Below are 14,963 nucleotides of genomic sequence, written 5' to 3' on the forward strand. Positions count from 1 at the left end.
CTTAATTTATCTTTAGTCGTGGTTAATGTCATGATGACTTCTAAATTCCATGCTTGACTCGCATGCTAATCATTTCAAAGAATTTCGCGTTCTTTGGCGGTATTTAGGCCTGCGTGACCGCTTCGGGCCTGTCGTGGTGAAGGAAACCTTTTCCACCTTTCATCATCCACGCATGCATCTGCGTCTGCCTGCTTTTCGGCCTGTGTCGCTATCTTTGTGTCTGAATGTATATGACTTTGGGTTTGAGGTGGTATGCCATTCAGCGTATTGTGCCGTGTACTCGCATGCGAGAGCATATACGGGTTTGTACTGGAATGTGGGGGGGCACTCGTAGCATCCTCCAAGGAGCTGGCAGTGTTAGTTGGTATGTTCATTTCTTCTAAGACGTGCTTAATATGCACTAAAGTGTTGTCCAGCCCCACGATTTTAGACTTTAGCGTGTTCACTTCTTTAGTGAGCGAGTCTACCAGAGCCAACAGCACTTGTTGACTTCTATCCGTTGGCTCTGGGTATTGCACAGCGGGGCCGTTACAAATGGGTCTATGCGACTCAGGCTCAAGAATACTGCATAAATTGTTTTCACTATCTGATATGGTATGTACGCTGTCCGCGATCGGTGTCGGTGACACGTGTGTGTGTGTGCACGTTGAGGAAGAGCTGGGCGAGTTCAGTAGCTCACCAGCACGCTTGCCCTGTACCCTGAACCCTCTCGGAGGGGTTTGTTGTCTCTGTGAACGTCTCCTAAGAACTTCAATCCCACCTCTAATCCTACTTCGTAATTTCTGCTTTTTGTTACGCCCCCCTTCGGTTGTGTTTCTACCACTGTGGGTATCGGTACCGTCTTGCTTTGTACCGTTATGCTCAATGTTTACCCGATCAGATTTAGCAATTCGACTAGCTGTTGCTGCTTCCGAATTCTCGCTTTCCTTGTTTTCTTGTGTTGTTGATCGTTCCTTGTGCGGTGATGGCGTGGGTTCTTGGAACTTGCTGCCTGTAGCGTGTACAGTAGGCGATACGTTAAAGTCGGTATCCGCCGAGTTCCCTGAATTTCTATCGGATGACGCATAGACTACCGTCTTCGTATCCGTTGCACTGGCGTTTTCGGAGTTTGGCTTCTTGCTACACGAATAAGTCTTACTTAACGATTCATCCCTTGCAGGGGCGCCCATATCCCCTTTAGTTCCAGACTCTGATTTCACAGTAGAGGGGACAGTCGTTGCTGGCGGCAACAAGGGAGTGATCGCGTGTCGTGCTTGATAAGGAATACGGCCATTGTGCGCAATCACTCGGCCGTATTTGTTGCTGAGAATTTGTGTCACCTCGCTCAGAGACAGATTGGAGACTGCGGTGGAATATGAACCGAGGGACGATTCGTGGCAGATTAGAATACAGTGTGAAAGAACGACAGGGCTTTAAAACAGGTTTGTTTCAGGAGAAGCAAACAGAATTCGTGACTTTGCTCAGCATTGCACGTTAGACAATGACAAGAACATACGTAATTTTGCTAGAAAAAAAATTTAGAAAATAACCAGACTGCCAATACACACAACGACCTTCTCATGCAGTTGATAAACGAATGTATTTATCATGCTACGCCAATCAGTCAAAACAGCTGAGCTAACCGCAACCTACGAATATGGATTACTTACACCGCTCTCGCACACATAACTTTAACCTACAACCATTGCACCCGGGTGTACGAACATGTCGTACAGATACAGGAGAGCCAAAGGACTCTACTCTACATTTATGAACATTGTAGATACATACACATTACAAATTTAGGCATAATATCGAGGCACGGGTTTACCGGTTTAATATATGACGCAGAATCATGTCATCACCATTAGTACTAAAGCGTTCGCAGACGCAAAAAAAAAGAACAACCCCCCTGGATTGTCAATACAGAATTCCACGCTAGATCACACAATATACGTATGTCCACTGCTATTCCCATTTGGCATGGTTGATCTGGCCATTTTTTGACAAAGAGTTCAAGGCGACAGACGTCACAGCAATTCAGGCGAATTGCAGTCATCTCCACACCATGCGTCAAACAGACACAAGAAATGTTTGAGATGTCACCCAACAAAAGGATCGCCTTGCATTCGACATACGCTCAGACACACATGTGACGCATATAGGATAAGCCACCCACAGAGCTCACTGTTGTCTCGGTGAGCTGTATCTGTCTCAACAGCGAGAAGAATCATATAGCAAACACAGACAGCTATGGACACAGGTATATCTTCGAGACATGTTCGAATATAGAAAAAAAATGTACACCACACACGCACACATGCCTACAGGCTTACACGTACCGTTATCAACACCTGTGGATTTGACCATGTGGCGCAGATAGGTCAAGGCCACAGGGCTCACTGCTATCTCGGCAAGCTGCATCTGTTTCAACACCAAGAGTACGCTAGGGATGTCCTTGATGTTCTTGAGCGAACTGTTGGAAAGCACGGAAATGGGTGGAAAGTGTGAGTTGGACCAAGTGAAGAGGTACACAGGTGGTACAATGCCTATGCTTATCTGTACAAAATGAAAATAGAAATCAAATATACACTCGAACTAGTTTCAAAACTTATGTACATGTGAGTATGCAAGTGATATAACGGACACACTTCGGCTATTTTTTCAAAACTTGTACCTAAGCGTATTTAAGTAATCTAATGTGATGCACAGACTTCAACTTTTCTTGTTAAAACTAGTATTCAAGTGATGTAATATAATGCAATGTACACACTTCGACTTCTCTTTTGACAATCAGCGCACATGGGTGTGTGTAAGTATGCGAGTAGACAAAATTTCAGCCACCTTTGATACAACTACTACATGTCTGATGTAACCATACGACTACATACATCAGCCCACCTTATCACACTGGTGTACAAGTCTGGATACAAGACATCTACTACATGTCTGATGTAACCATACGACTGCATACATCAACCCACCTTATCACACTGGTGTACAAGTCCGGATACAAGTGCCGCTTTTGCGTCTTGGTATGCATCTTCGGGAACACTCTATTCACCATCTCGTCCCGGCCAGTCCGTGCCACAATAGCCAGTACTAGCTTGATATGCACACCGTTAATCGGCTTGTCCTTATGCAACGACAGCTGTCTGAGCACCTCTAGCGCCCCGTCACAGTCATTGACCACACGCAAACCCTTCAGAAGTTGCTCATACAGTGCCTGTCGCTTAGCTTGCAGCAATGGGATTTGCGGCATCGCAAACAACACACGCCTGAGTGTGTGTCGGTCAGCTATCTGCATCGCATGCACTAGCAACCGCTGCACATTACCCGTCGAGAGAGTTTCCAATGACTGTGCGGTAGTAGCTATTTCAGAGTGCGAGCGAGGCGCTTCGGTAGCAGTCTGTACGATATCAGCATCTTTGTTCGCGTACTTGTCTTGACTAGCAGGCAGAGTATCTCCTTCCGTGTGGGTGTGTGGTGGTTGTTGGTGTTCTGCATGAGACAGTATTTGCGATACTGGTGCGTCAACCTCGAAAGGGGTTGGATGGGAAAATACCCGGATACGATCCAGCACATCCTGTGGCGCGTTGTGGTACGAACAGCGGCTAACAATATCAGCCACTAAGGCATGGGGGACACTGGGTATGCTCTCCAGTGCGGCGATACACTCATCGTACATCTTGAAGGCGGCCAAACCAGACGCCACAGTTTGGTGTAACCTGTGTCAAGTATGTGATGCGAGAGATAGCAAGGGTGCGAAAGAGGAGTGATTTGTTTAGGAACCCGACAATGGTTACTTTCGGTCAGTTGATTAAATGCCGTAAATTGCCTAATCCAGGCCATATGTATGCCTACTTCACGAAATCCGCAGAGTGTGGTTTGTGAAGGAGGTATATGCGAGAGCTCCACTGAAAATGGAGCTTGATCGAAGAATCGCGGCCTTTGAAACATTCCGATAGCATGACTGGACAACCCCTTGTAGTATTGCTTTGCTTTGAGCTCCAAGTTTGAACATATGGATAAATTTGAGTGCATATTCTTCACCCCAAAGTGTAGTTTATTCCTCGGAATTGAACTACAAACAACCTCAGTACAGTCAGACACGAGTTCCCACTCAAACCATCTGCCTACACATTGTCATTCCATTCCATACAACCACACTACTAGAAAGACAGAGAATAGGAATAGGGGTTAAAGCGCAAACAATCTACCTGAAGTCGCTGTTGTCTATTGCGCCATTCGAGCAATGCTGCAAACATTTCTCCCACGTTTGCACGAAAACCTCACGATGCCCCACTAGACTCGCCTGCGCCAATGTTTCCAACCACGGGTCTAAGCCCAGATTGCGGTCTATAGTAGCTTCTAAGTACTGCTGCAACATCACCACACGCCCGCGAATGATCAGGTTTCTACCAAGGATTCGGTAGGTATATGCATCGGGCCGAACTTCGGGATTGGGGCTGTCAGCCATATCTAGAAGGGTCTGTACGGCGTTCCTCAGTCGGAAATTATCACAGTAGGCGTGTAACAGCATGTTGTAACTGGATTTGCGAACGAAATTTTTATGAGCTACACGTTGAAGTTTGATAAGAGAAAGCTGTGAAATTCGTATAAGATGGTCTGGCTTATATTAGGATTGTATGATGGTTTGTCACCAGCGCACAGGTTATGGCGTTTTAGAGTGTGTATACTGATACGGAAACAACAATGCATATATATAGACCCATATACAAGCGTATTACTATATAATATAAGTATGCCTTTACATTTGAATACGTACAAGTAGTTGCGCTAGTACGTACTCAATTGTATTGATGCGAGAAATCAGCAGCCAGGAATTACGCTGAAATGTCAAATGATCAGAATTACACTTATATCACCATGAGATTCACACTCAACTCTCACGCCGAGATTACGAATTATGAAGTGTTCGAGAATAAACATTCAAGTCCAGTATACATATACACACGCATAAAAATTCATCCAGACATCCGTAAGCCTTCAGGTCTTACCTTGTGGTGTCCACTCCCACTTCATTCTGCATCTCCCCTATCAGCCGCTCCACATAGCGCACCGCCGTGGGCATAGGCGTCATACGGCGCATAGCAGCCAGAACTGTGTTGTGTGTCTTGCGGTCGGCTTTGATATCCTTGGCGTGCCTAAGCTCTTGAAACCACAACTGAATCGCATCGTCGATGTTTCCAGCGCGGGTATGCATGCCCAGCATGATACGATACGATTCGTTGGTGGGTCGACCGGACGCGAGAGTACCTGCGGAGGAAAATAAAGTGATAGATATAAGTATAGCCGTGACGAGTGCACATGGACGTGTAAGTGTATATGTGTATGCAAACGGGTGCTTGCATGCGCATGTCCAGGTACATGACTTCGATATGACCATACACGGATAGACTTGCAAACACAGCTATAAACAAAGCGCAAATGCAATATTGAACGAAACCATGCAAAGCTACACAAAAACATATGCACGTAAACAAACCCGCATGTCCAGTCAAACAAGCACACTCCAAAAGAATGATACGAGAAAGATGCCTAAACAAAAACACACACACATATATATTTTACGACACATCAAATAAGTGAACGGGACGTAAAAAATAAGTACTTCTAGATCACTCACAAAAAACCCAATCCAATACACAATCAAATACAGGCAAACTCATACAAGCACATAACCTCAACCCAGTTGTATCTGTGCAAAGGAATACATATAGATGCATCAACAGCATAACCTGAAGTAGGATGCTTCGTATGATACACTTAAACCTATGCAAAGGACTGCAAATAGAATACATCGACGGTAAAACTCGAAGTGGGCGCCTCGTATGGCACAACTATCTCATATAAAACATTGAAACCGAATGCATTGAAGTAGACTTCAAAGTGGGTAGCTTTGTACGGCACAACTATACCCATGCCAAACATTGCAAACCGAATACATTGTAAGTGAACTTCGAAGTGAGATGTCTTGCATGGCACTATTGTATCTTTACAAAGGACAGCAAATGCAAACCGAGTACATCGGCAGTATACCTCGAAGTGGGATGCTCTGCATCCTCTTGAAGAAAGCCACGGCGGTCTCCGTGTGGCCAGCTTTGCTGAGTCGCAGGAGCACTTCGTTGTTGTACCGAACATTGACGCTCAGATGCTCACGGGACACCGACGGAGAATTTAATCGTTTGGTGGCAATTTGGCGGTCCCCAGCACGCACAGGTGCACTGGCATGAGCGTCTGTACTAGTATTCGTCGCTGATGTCACCGTACCGGTTTCAGTGGCATATAATAACGGGACATCGAGGCCTCTCTGGCGCGCGTGGCGGATGATCGCGGCGCCGGACTCCATCATGTTTTGCTCGTACACTATATTGACTGGAGATTAGATAGGGATTTGGGGCAAGTTGAGGAAGGTAAAGTTAAAATCTCTTGATAGTAGGAATATTTGTTTTTGAGAAGAAATCAGTGGTATATTTCGAACACACTGTAGTTTGTGAGATATATGGGAACTGAGGCAGAGACTATCATCCCAATGTAGGGCGAGAGTAGGTGGGTGCAATTATTCATGATAATCACCACACACTAAATTTGTGGAAGTATGCGTCTGTAGTATTCATTCCTACACAGTATCTAGTGCACATAAATAAGCCGAGTACACTGGGTCCCCGGAAGATGTGGGTTTAACTCGGTCTTACGAGTGCCTCAAAGTTCCATAGTCGAGAATACGTTTAGTTGCAGATGTCAATCGAAATACATTCAAGTATTGTATATCAACAGGAAACATGTTTAGGTGCGGTCACCAACCGGAGACACGTTCCATCACAGCAACATATCAGCCAGAAACAAATTCAGCTAAGGGTATACTCGCCCAAGTATATAAAGCACTGCACACTATTTCGAATGGACCTTTCACTCACACACCTAAGCTCTGCAAGGAATCGTCGGCGAACTCTAACTTCTTGGCTAACATTCGGTGTGCTATGTTGACTGCCTTATCCACATGATCCGTTTCCATATACAGCTAATGAGAGTTTTGTGGATCGCAGATTTATGAGGTTAGTCGACATCACACACATACCATCAGCGTATGCTTAATGCAGGATGAGATAGATTGACTGTTGCAAGGCACGACTTAAAACACATGTACAGTACAGATTGCACTAACTCGAATTTTTCTGATCACTGGCTAAAGCAGCTCAGCAGATTTTGTACTTGACTCTATCAAATCAAGACGTCCAGCCTGTTAGATGATATTGGATTATCTAAGGTAGTTGAAAAAACCCAGAGACACAATCCTACACACACAAATAAAGTACTATATGTATATAATAATATAATGATGTATATGCAAATTCTGGATACAACAAGTCCGTTTGGATCGACTACTAGTAGGACTGCCATCTCAGAATTCTCCACATGAACCCTGAACCATAAGAGGTGGGCATGGCGAATCCTAATTCTCCGAAGTTGCACTTTAATGTCGAATAGACATTTATGTTTTCAGACATGATTACCTGAACAGTTAAAATGTGCCGAAAAGGAGGCAGTTACCAATCTCCCTTAGATGTCTATGGCGACATTATTGACAACAAACAGATTAATTCCGACAAAGTAAATCTAGCCTGGTCCGTATGGGTGCCCCATATATAAGTATGAGCGAATACAAACTCGATATTATTAACACGTACTTGTAATATCGAATCACGCAAATAAGAAGCAAGAATCTGATCACACTTGTAACCGAACCATGCGCTATTTCACATTGACAGACAAGGACATACAGTATCTAATTGTGAATTATATATCAATGATCACTCCTTTCTTTGAGTATAGACCTATGAACGTAAATATCAATAGTGTCCGCACATGAAGCAGCAATTTCTGCGATGACGCTTTGTTACCCACTCTCGTAAGGCATAGTCCTATGAATGTACCTATCACTAAAGTGCCCATACCTGAAGCAGCAGTCGATGTGATTTCGTGTTGTTCTCCATATTCAGTGCGCTCATTATTGGCACTAGCTCCTGCGCGCCCGCGACATTCTTGTGCTTGAGAAAGAACGACAGCAGTGTGTTCCAAGTCCCATGTACAGGCTATTTCAAGAGCGAAGAAAAACAATAAATTCCCGAGTCTTCAGTTGCCAATATAAAGAGCTACAAACTGTTTCTTTTTTGGAAGTATAATCAAGTGGGAATTTGGTGGAAGTACAATACACACAGGGCAATATATTTCGACGATGGAGACTATTGAGACAAGTTTAGCTGACCATACTGCGGAATTCTCACATTAAACAACCAAATGAGACAAAAATACCTGTATGCACACAAATGTCCTATCACTATTTTTTAGAAATAAGTCCTTACCATACAGAAAGGGACAAGCGGCAAGGGCGCAAGATAGTTTAGACACCAATTTTATTCATAAGGTGCAAATAGGTACACATATGCGAATCATGCCCTTATCATGAAGTACAGACACACTGAAACACGTAGTGCAGATGAAAAGGCATTCAACTTTACTAGGACTCCTAGCGGCTAAAAAAGCAATGCGTAGATACACTGACTGGAGTCCAACTTTCTCAGAATGAGATATATGGTAAGAGTGTTGACAGAAGATACAATCTTAATTTAGAGCACGAGCATGGTAAAACAATACATAGATCCGAGACAAAAAAATGGTACAAATACACACACCAAGATGCCATCCTCGAGCATATCGCGGAGAGTAGTAAAGGCTCCTTTTCTGTTGTTCTCTGAATTTGAAGAGGTATTACATATGCCACGGTTGCATGCAGAGTGAGTCAGGAGAAGCATTGACATACATGATATTCTTTTATATATACAGTTATATGTTGGTGAGCATTAAGGTGGGTTTCAATTACATACAGTACTGATTTTTATATATTAATCGGTCAAATATCTGTATTTAACCAAGTATTCTCTTAAGAGATACTGCTAAGTCTATATCAAATTCTATATACATATATTTACACACACATACACATACCTATACATACATGCTGGGTTTGCCTGCTGCAATTTACATCTTTAATTTCGGTGCACGAAGGAGTATTCAAATTTATAGTATATTAAGCGTGTGCTTACATAAACATATTAGTAGATAATTGAGATAAGTACATATCTTCCACGGGTGCGTATGATCAACTAACACGCTTATATACAGCCCAACGGGGTATGGATACATTTGTAAAAATATATCCGACTACATATACGCGAAGACAATTACTGCTTATCATACTAGCATAAGCACGACTTACTTGGATTTATGAACCAGAAAGAACTCTATCGAATATTGAACACAGACAGTTGTACTTACCTAATAATACATAGATGTAAGCAAATATATCTCGAAAACATGCACTTGTTCAAATTATATCCTTGTCATCTATTCATCTATTTGGAGGCATTGATGTCACCATACAAATGATTGGATATATACTACGTTTGAATCTCATTTACATAGGTAAACTATATATACAACTATATACATAATATTACTCAATATAACAGCTCTGATGCTCGCATGTATAATTGGCCTCATATATAGACCTGAAAGCATTGATGCGAATTGCATCTAGACATATTTCCTAGAATATGCTATACGCGGCAGCAAGCTCGTGCCTGCATAGATATACTCATGCACACTCTGGGCATTTACGTGCAACGTCACACTCAGTACTCAACTCGTGTGCATGTACAATAAAACTCCAAAACCGACATATATGCAACATACCTTGCCCATAAGCGGCGATTAGTTTGACGTACGTCTGTTCATTGCGAGGGATACCCAACTCCTTCATGTGCGCCAGTACAATCTGTGCCGATCTATACGAGTTGCAAAAAATATACAGCATAAAATGAGCACATCTCTGGTCACTATAGGATGTACTACCATCTCCCTGAATAGCTGACTTGCCTTTGCTTTGACCTGGTAAGAGAATTTATATATAATATACATCAACTACATGGGAGAAATATGGAGACTCAGAATAGTCTCGCGAGCATAAAAAATGTTCCGTATTGATTGGAGGAAGACTTCACAACAACCCGGAACGTCTCATAGGACAGGAAAGCGATGATGAATGTAGGTAAGAATAACCTGCAGGGTATATATATATATAGTAGTACACATGACGGATCAGGGATTTGCACGTGATGTATACATGATGGTGTTCTCCAATGCTTTCATCTGTGTATTCATATACAAGATCATGTGTTTTTTTCGAGACGGGAGTAAACACATACGCATATAGACATATGAAAGCAGTCTATCATGCTGACATACTCAGAGTCCGGTGGTCTGACCATGCCCTGTAACATATGGTTGAATGTCTCAGTGTTGGGCTCCACCTTGCACGTGTCCAGGAACTGGAGTATAACAGACACACCCGCGCTGTCCTGTACCAGCTGGGAGACTATGTCATTGCAGGCTGGGATATAAGAGATCGAGAGATTGGTGTTGTTAGTGATACGGTAGAAAAGAAAACCGGACAATCAGTGATATACGCATAGCTGTCTAAACGTCTACACGACCACACACACACACACATATATATATATATATAAATATAAATACATATACGTAGACATGCGCAATCTTACATAGAATACTCCTCTGTCGACTAGAAGAAGAGACTACAACGACAACGACGCGTATATTGACGTATAATAGGCGTAAAAATTGGTGGCAACTGAACTATAAATCAACAGAAATACAAAATTATGTATGCGAAGAAGATATCTATGATATCTCACAAAAACATGTATCTGGTATATTTATGTATGCACAAGAACGTATGTATAATTGTATACGTATGTGTAATAATGGATTAAAGCATGTGGACACATAATCAACGGCTGTAGCCGCGTGCCTCAAGGACATATCCGTTTACAACCTACAAAGCATTGGTTTGACACTCACCGATTATTGCGGGATATGTGCTAGGGTAAATGGTTTCATATGTTTCTAAAGTGGAAGTGTAATATTATTTATTACGTTCCATGCACGAATAGGCCAAAACCCGCAGGATAACAGTAGTGTCCGAAGCAAGGCGCACACCAGAATCTTGTGCTTCATACTACACACAAGACTTCAAATCTAGATATGCCATGTACGGTCTTGCAGAGTACAGAAACATACAAGCTCACAACGCAAAAGTGGTTTCAATACACAGAAACTAAGACATATAGCATACACACTTTCATATATATATATATATATATATATATACATACATATAGGCCCAGATGAAGATATATATATAAAATATACATATAATCATATGACCAGAAATATATAACTACAAATACATATAATTTAAATATATACTCATGTACAAGTATATATATATAAAATATACATATAATCATATGACGAAATATATAACTACAAATACATATACTTCAAATATATACTCATGTATAAGTATATATATATATAATATACATATAATTATATGACCAGAAATAATTAACTACAAATATATATAATTCAAAATATACAGACTCATATATATGATTATATTAATCTACATATATACATATGTATACACATACATACATCCATACACACTTAAATACAGATATACAACATGTAAACAATACACACACGCGCGCGCGCATACATATATATATATATATATAGATATAGATATAGTATGATATAATACAATAGTAATATGGTGATAGAATACACACACACACACATATATATATATATATATTCACCTTCAATTCGCCCAGAGCCCTCAGGTGTAAATCGCGCGATGCTGTCCAGGCACTGTAGCGTGCGGTCGTCCAGCTCACATCTGGTACTCAAACTACCCAGTATCTGATAGTCATGGTGCGAAAGGGTGTATCCTTTGGCCACTGTTTTATCCGCTAACTGCCATGCCAAGGCACAGAAGTCCTCGATAGAACCAACCAACCTCGGTTGAGTGTGTGATAGTGTGCCTGTCTGTGTTTGGCCGTCCTGCGGTGACTGTGACTGCACGTGTGTGTCTGTACGGCTCTGTTTTATCATGTATTTCTCTTGCTCCTGGTAATGTTTGATCCACGCAGGCTTAGACGCTACCGTGCACCGTATCAGTGCATCGGTCACACTTTTCGTACTATTTGTAACTTTTCTCCTCCCATTCACAGTCATTTTCGTACCGGTACCAATTCTACTCTTACCGAGTCTACCATACACACCCTTTTCCGGTACATACACCCTCGCGTCTAACTGTCTGATGATATCCTGCACGGCGGTAGTCACATCCTTGAGTTTATACGTTGTTGTCCTGCTATGACTATGCGGCGTCTGTATGCTCTGACTGTTGCTATTAGAGCTTACGGGTGCTTGCCAGTCCTTTCCCTTGTGCACTTCGCTTCTGCTGTGCGAATGGCCCGTGTGGTCGTACTCCTGGGATTGTACTGCGCCATTCTCTGCGTGCGGTTCTGCACCCTTGCGTATCCCGGTGTCCGTGTGCGATCCAACTCCACTTTGCACACCAGTACCCGCGACTGTCTTACCCTCATCGTACGCTAATGATGTTTGTGTGCTAATCACACCTTCCTTGCCCGTATTGATAACTTGCCTTTGATGAATGTTTACTTGGTTATCTTCCACCAACTGTACACCTTCTGCAGCCGGGTTTGCAGCGGTAGGCACCGGAGTGACCTCTACCTCACCGCTTATAGTCTCTACGCCGCAATCTGTGCTATAAATAGGTGCAGAGGTGTCTTTACACAGTGAAGACTCTTCGCAACTACCATTACTACTAATAGAACTGGTATTGGCTTGCACGTAGTACGATCTAGCCCCTATCACGGGACCACGCGCCAGAGGCTGTTTAAGTACATTAACGTAGTGCTGTATTCCCAGATATGAGAGCGTGTATATGGAAGTTGAGATCAACGGTTGGATCTGCTGGTGTGTGTGTGTGTGTTTGTGTGTGTGTTTAGATGTAGTTGACTGTGAATATGGGCGAATCGGCGTGTTAGCTGTCGTGTGTATTTGAAGTCGAAGGCCTGTATGTGTGTGTATGTTGTTATAGATAGATGCCTGGATACGTGGTTGTGTGTGCGTACGTAGCGTATTCAACACCCTACCACCATTTATAGCCACACGAAAGTCCACTGGACTCTGGCCGACAGCTGCCACATTGCTATTGCACACTGAAAGCGTTCTCCTCCCCAATGATCTATCCCTTATAAAACCTTTCTCGTTACTAATAGAACAGTACAGTGACTGCTTGACCTGGCTTCCTGCTACTTTCGTGTGCACTAATCTTCGATTAACCATCCTAGAGCCCACACTCTTCCCACTCCATGCTGTATAACATCGTGCATTCGGGTTGCCGCGACATTTGCACGCAGGTGACAGACTAGTCCCTGTCACTGTACTACTGCTGAAGTGGCGAGCACATTCACTCCCACCGGTTCTATTTTTAATTCTAGAAGTGATGTTAAGGTGACTTCCTCGCCCAAAACTATGGGACAATCTGCTGGTAAGTTGCCGTATATCCTGGGCTGCAAGCGTACATCGTAGTTTGTTTGCTGGGTGGTGTGGACGACACGATAGTGAATATCTAGAAATGTTGGAAGCCAGCGATCGGGCTGGCCCTGGTAGCAGCTGCATGGCTCAGAGTAATTTGGATACTGGGGTGGATATACGCTAGCATAGACCCCGAAGAAACTTTCCACACAGCATATTGCGGCCTATTTTCGTATCTAGAGTTCAATATAACTACCACTACGCAAACGACAGAATCAAGAACTATTCGTCGAAGTAGCCGCACTAGTAATTGATACTTGGCCACTAACTTCTACTTATATCGCGTGGTACAGCAGTGCCACTAGTTATGCGCTTAGATACTTGTATAGGTTTGTGTATACACGGAGCAACTAAATACATACATACCTATTACATATCTATAACAGCTGTCACAATTTTGTTTTGTGTATAAAACATCAACCGCCAAGAGCACACTAAAATATTGAAACACTCTCTCGCTATGAATATTATATTATATACAAAATAGTCCTCCGTCCACCACGCTTGTTTTCTTTCCCTATTTCGTCACGAGAAATTGGGGCCAAATAAGTACTACTCGTTCCCGCCAAAATATTCGACCCTTTTAGCAGTAAAATTAGACTATAGTTAGTAGTATCACTTTCCTAAAATGTACCGAACATCTCAACGGCTTCACAATACAGTCGCATTTAATTCAATTTACCGATGGCGATAAACCGATGTCGACAATTTATTTACCTTTTCGCAGCATCACGGGGAATACGGCAAGACAGTATTCATAAGGTCTAGCAAACGAGCTTGTAAATTCATATACTCTTGTGTAGGTGTCGGTATAACGTAGATACGTGTATACACATACATATACACACATACACACATAGCTGTCAGTATGACGGGAAAACGCCACTACGTGCAACTCACACTGGATAATGTGACGCTGTCAGAGGAGGATCTCAAGCACACTCCTTCAGCTGCAGACGGTCTAAGTGCGAGTGACGAGATGGATCTGCGCATATACGGATGTGAATATATACAGTTGGCGGGGAAGCTTTTGAAATTACCACAGATAGCCATGGCGGTCGCTATGAATATGTACCAGAGGTACTACTATCGGAAATCCATGGTTGTGCATGATTTTGAGACGTGCGCGAAAGCGTGTATATTCTTGGCAGCTAAGGTACGTCACATATGTGAATTTTTTTATGTTACAGAGATTGAGTTATGTTGGCGTTCAGATAAGGCTGTGAATCTAGAACTAGTACTAGTGATAAGATAATAGTTATGCTGACACATACGCAACACACACACCCACACACACCCACACACACACACACGCGACACACTAACACTAAACGCTAACACACTACGTACACTAACCTAACGTACTAACAACTACAACTAACTAACTACAACTACTAAGATAA

At 42.6% G+C, this 14,963-nt stretch overlaps 2 protein-coding genes across 2 annotated transcripts in view; one reads left to right on the plus strand and one right to left on the minus strand.

Moving 5' to 3' along the window:
• On the minus strand, positions 1–13,986 carry SARC_05808 (hypothetical protein). The gene is made up of 12 exons (XM_014300322.1): positions 11,751–13,986; positions 10,309–10,453; positions 9,757–9,848; positions 8,697–8,755; positions 7,959–8,096; positions 6,925–7,024; positions 6,043–6,378; positions 5,001–5,259; positions 4,200–4,529; positions 2,964–3,707; positions 2,322–2,455; positions 1–1,342 (listed from the first exon to the last, which is right to left on the minus strand). The coding sequence occupies exons 1-12, from the start codon at positions 13,642–13,644 to the stop codon at positions 75–77; spliced, it is 5,499 nt and encodes a 1,832-aa protein (XP_014155797.1). The 5' UTR covers positions 13,645–13,986; the 3' UTR covers positions 1–74.
• Positions 13,987–14,375: 389 nt separating this feature from the next.
• SARC_05809 (hypothetical protein) overlaps positions 14,376–14,963 on the plus strand; it is a 4,686-nt gene continuing 4,098 nt past the window's right edge. The window contains exon 1 of the mRNA XM_014300323.1: positions 14,376–14,716. Coding sequence (XP_014155798.1) covers positions 14,429–14,716 — 288 coding nt within the window. The 5' untranslated portion in view covers positions 14,376–14,428. The remainder of the gene's footprint in view (positions 14,717–14,963) is intronic.

This window comes from Sphaeroforma arctica (genome assembly GCF_001186125.1).
Source record: "Sphaeroforma arctica JP610 unplaced genomic scaffold supercont1.386, whole genome shotgun sequence".
Classification (NCBI taxonomy): domain Eukaryota; class Ichthyosporea; order Ichthyophonida; genus Sphaeroforma; species Sphaeroforma arctica.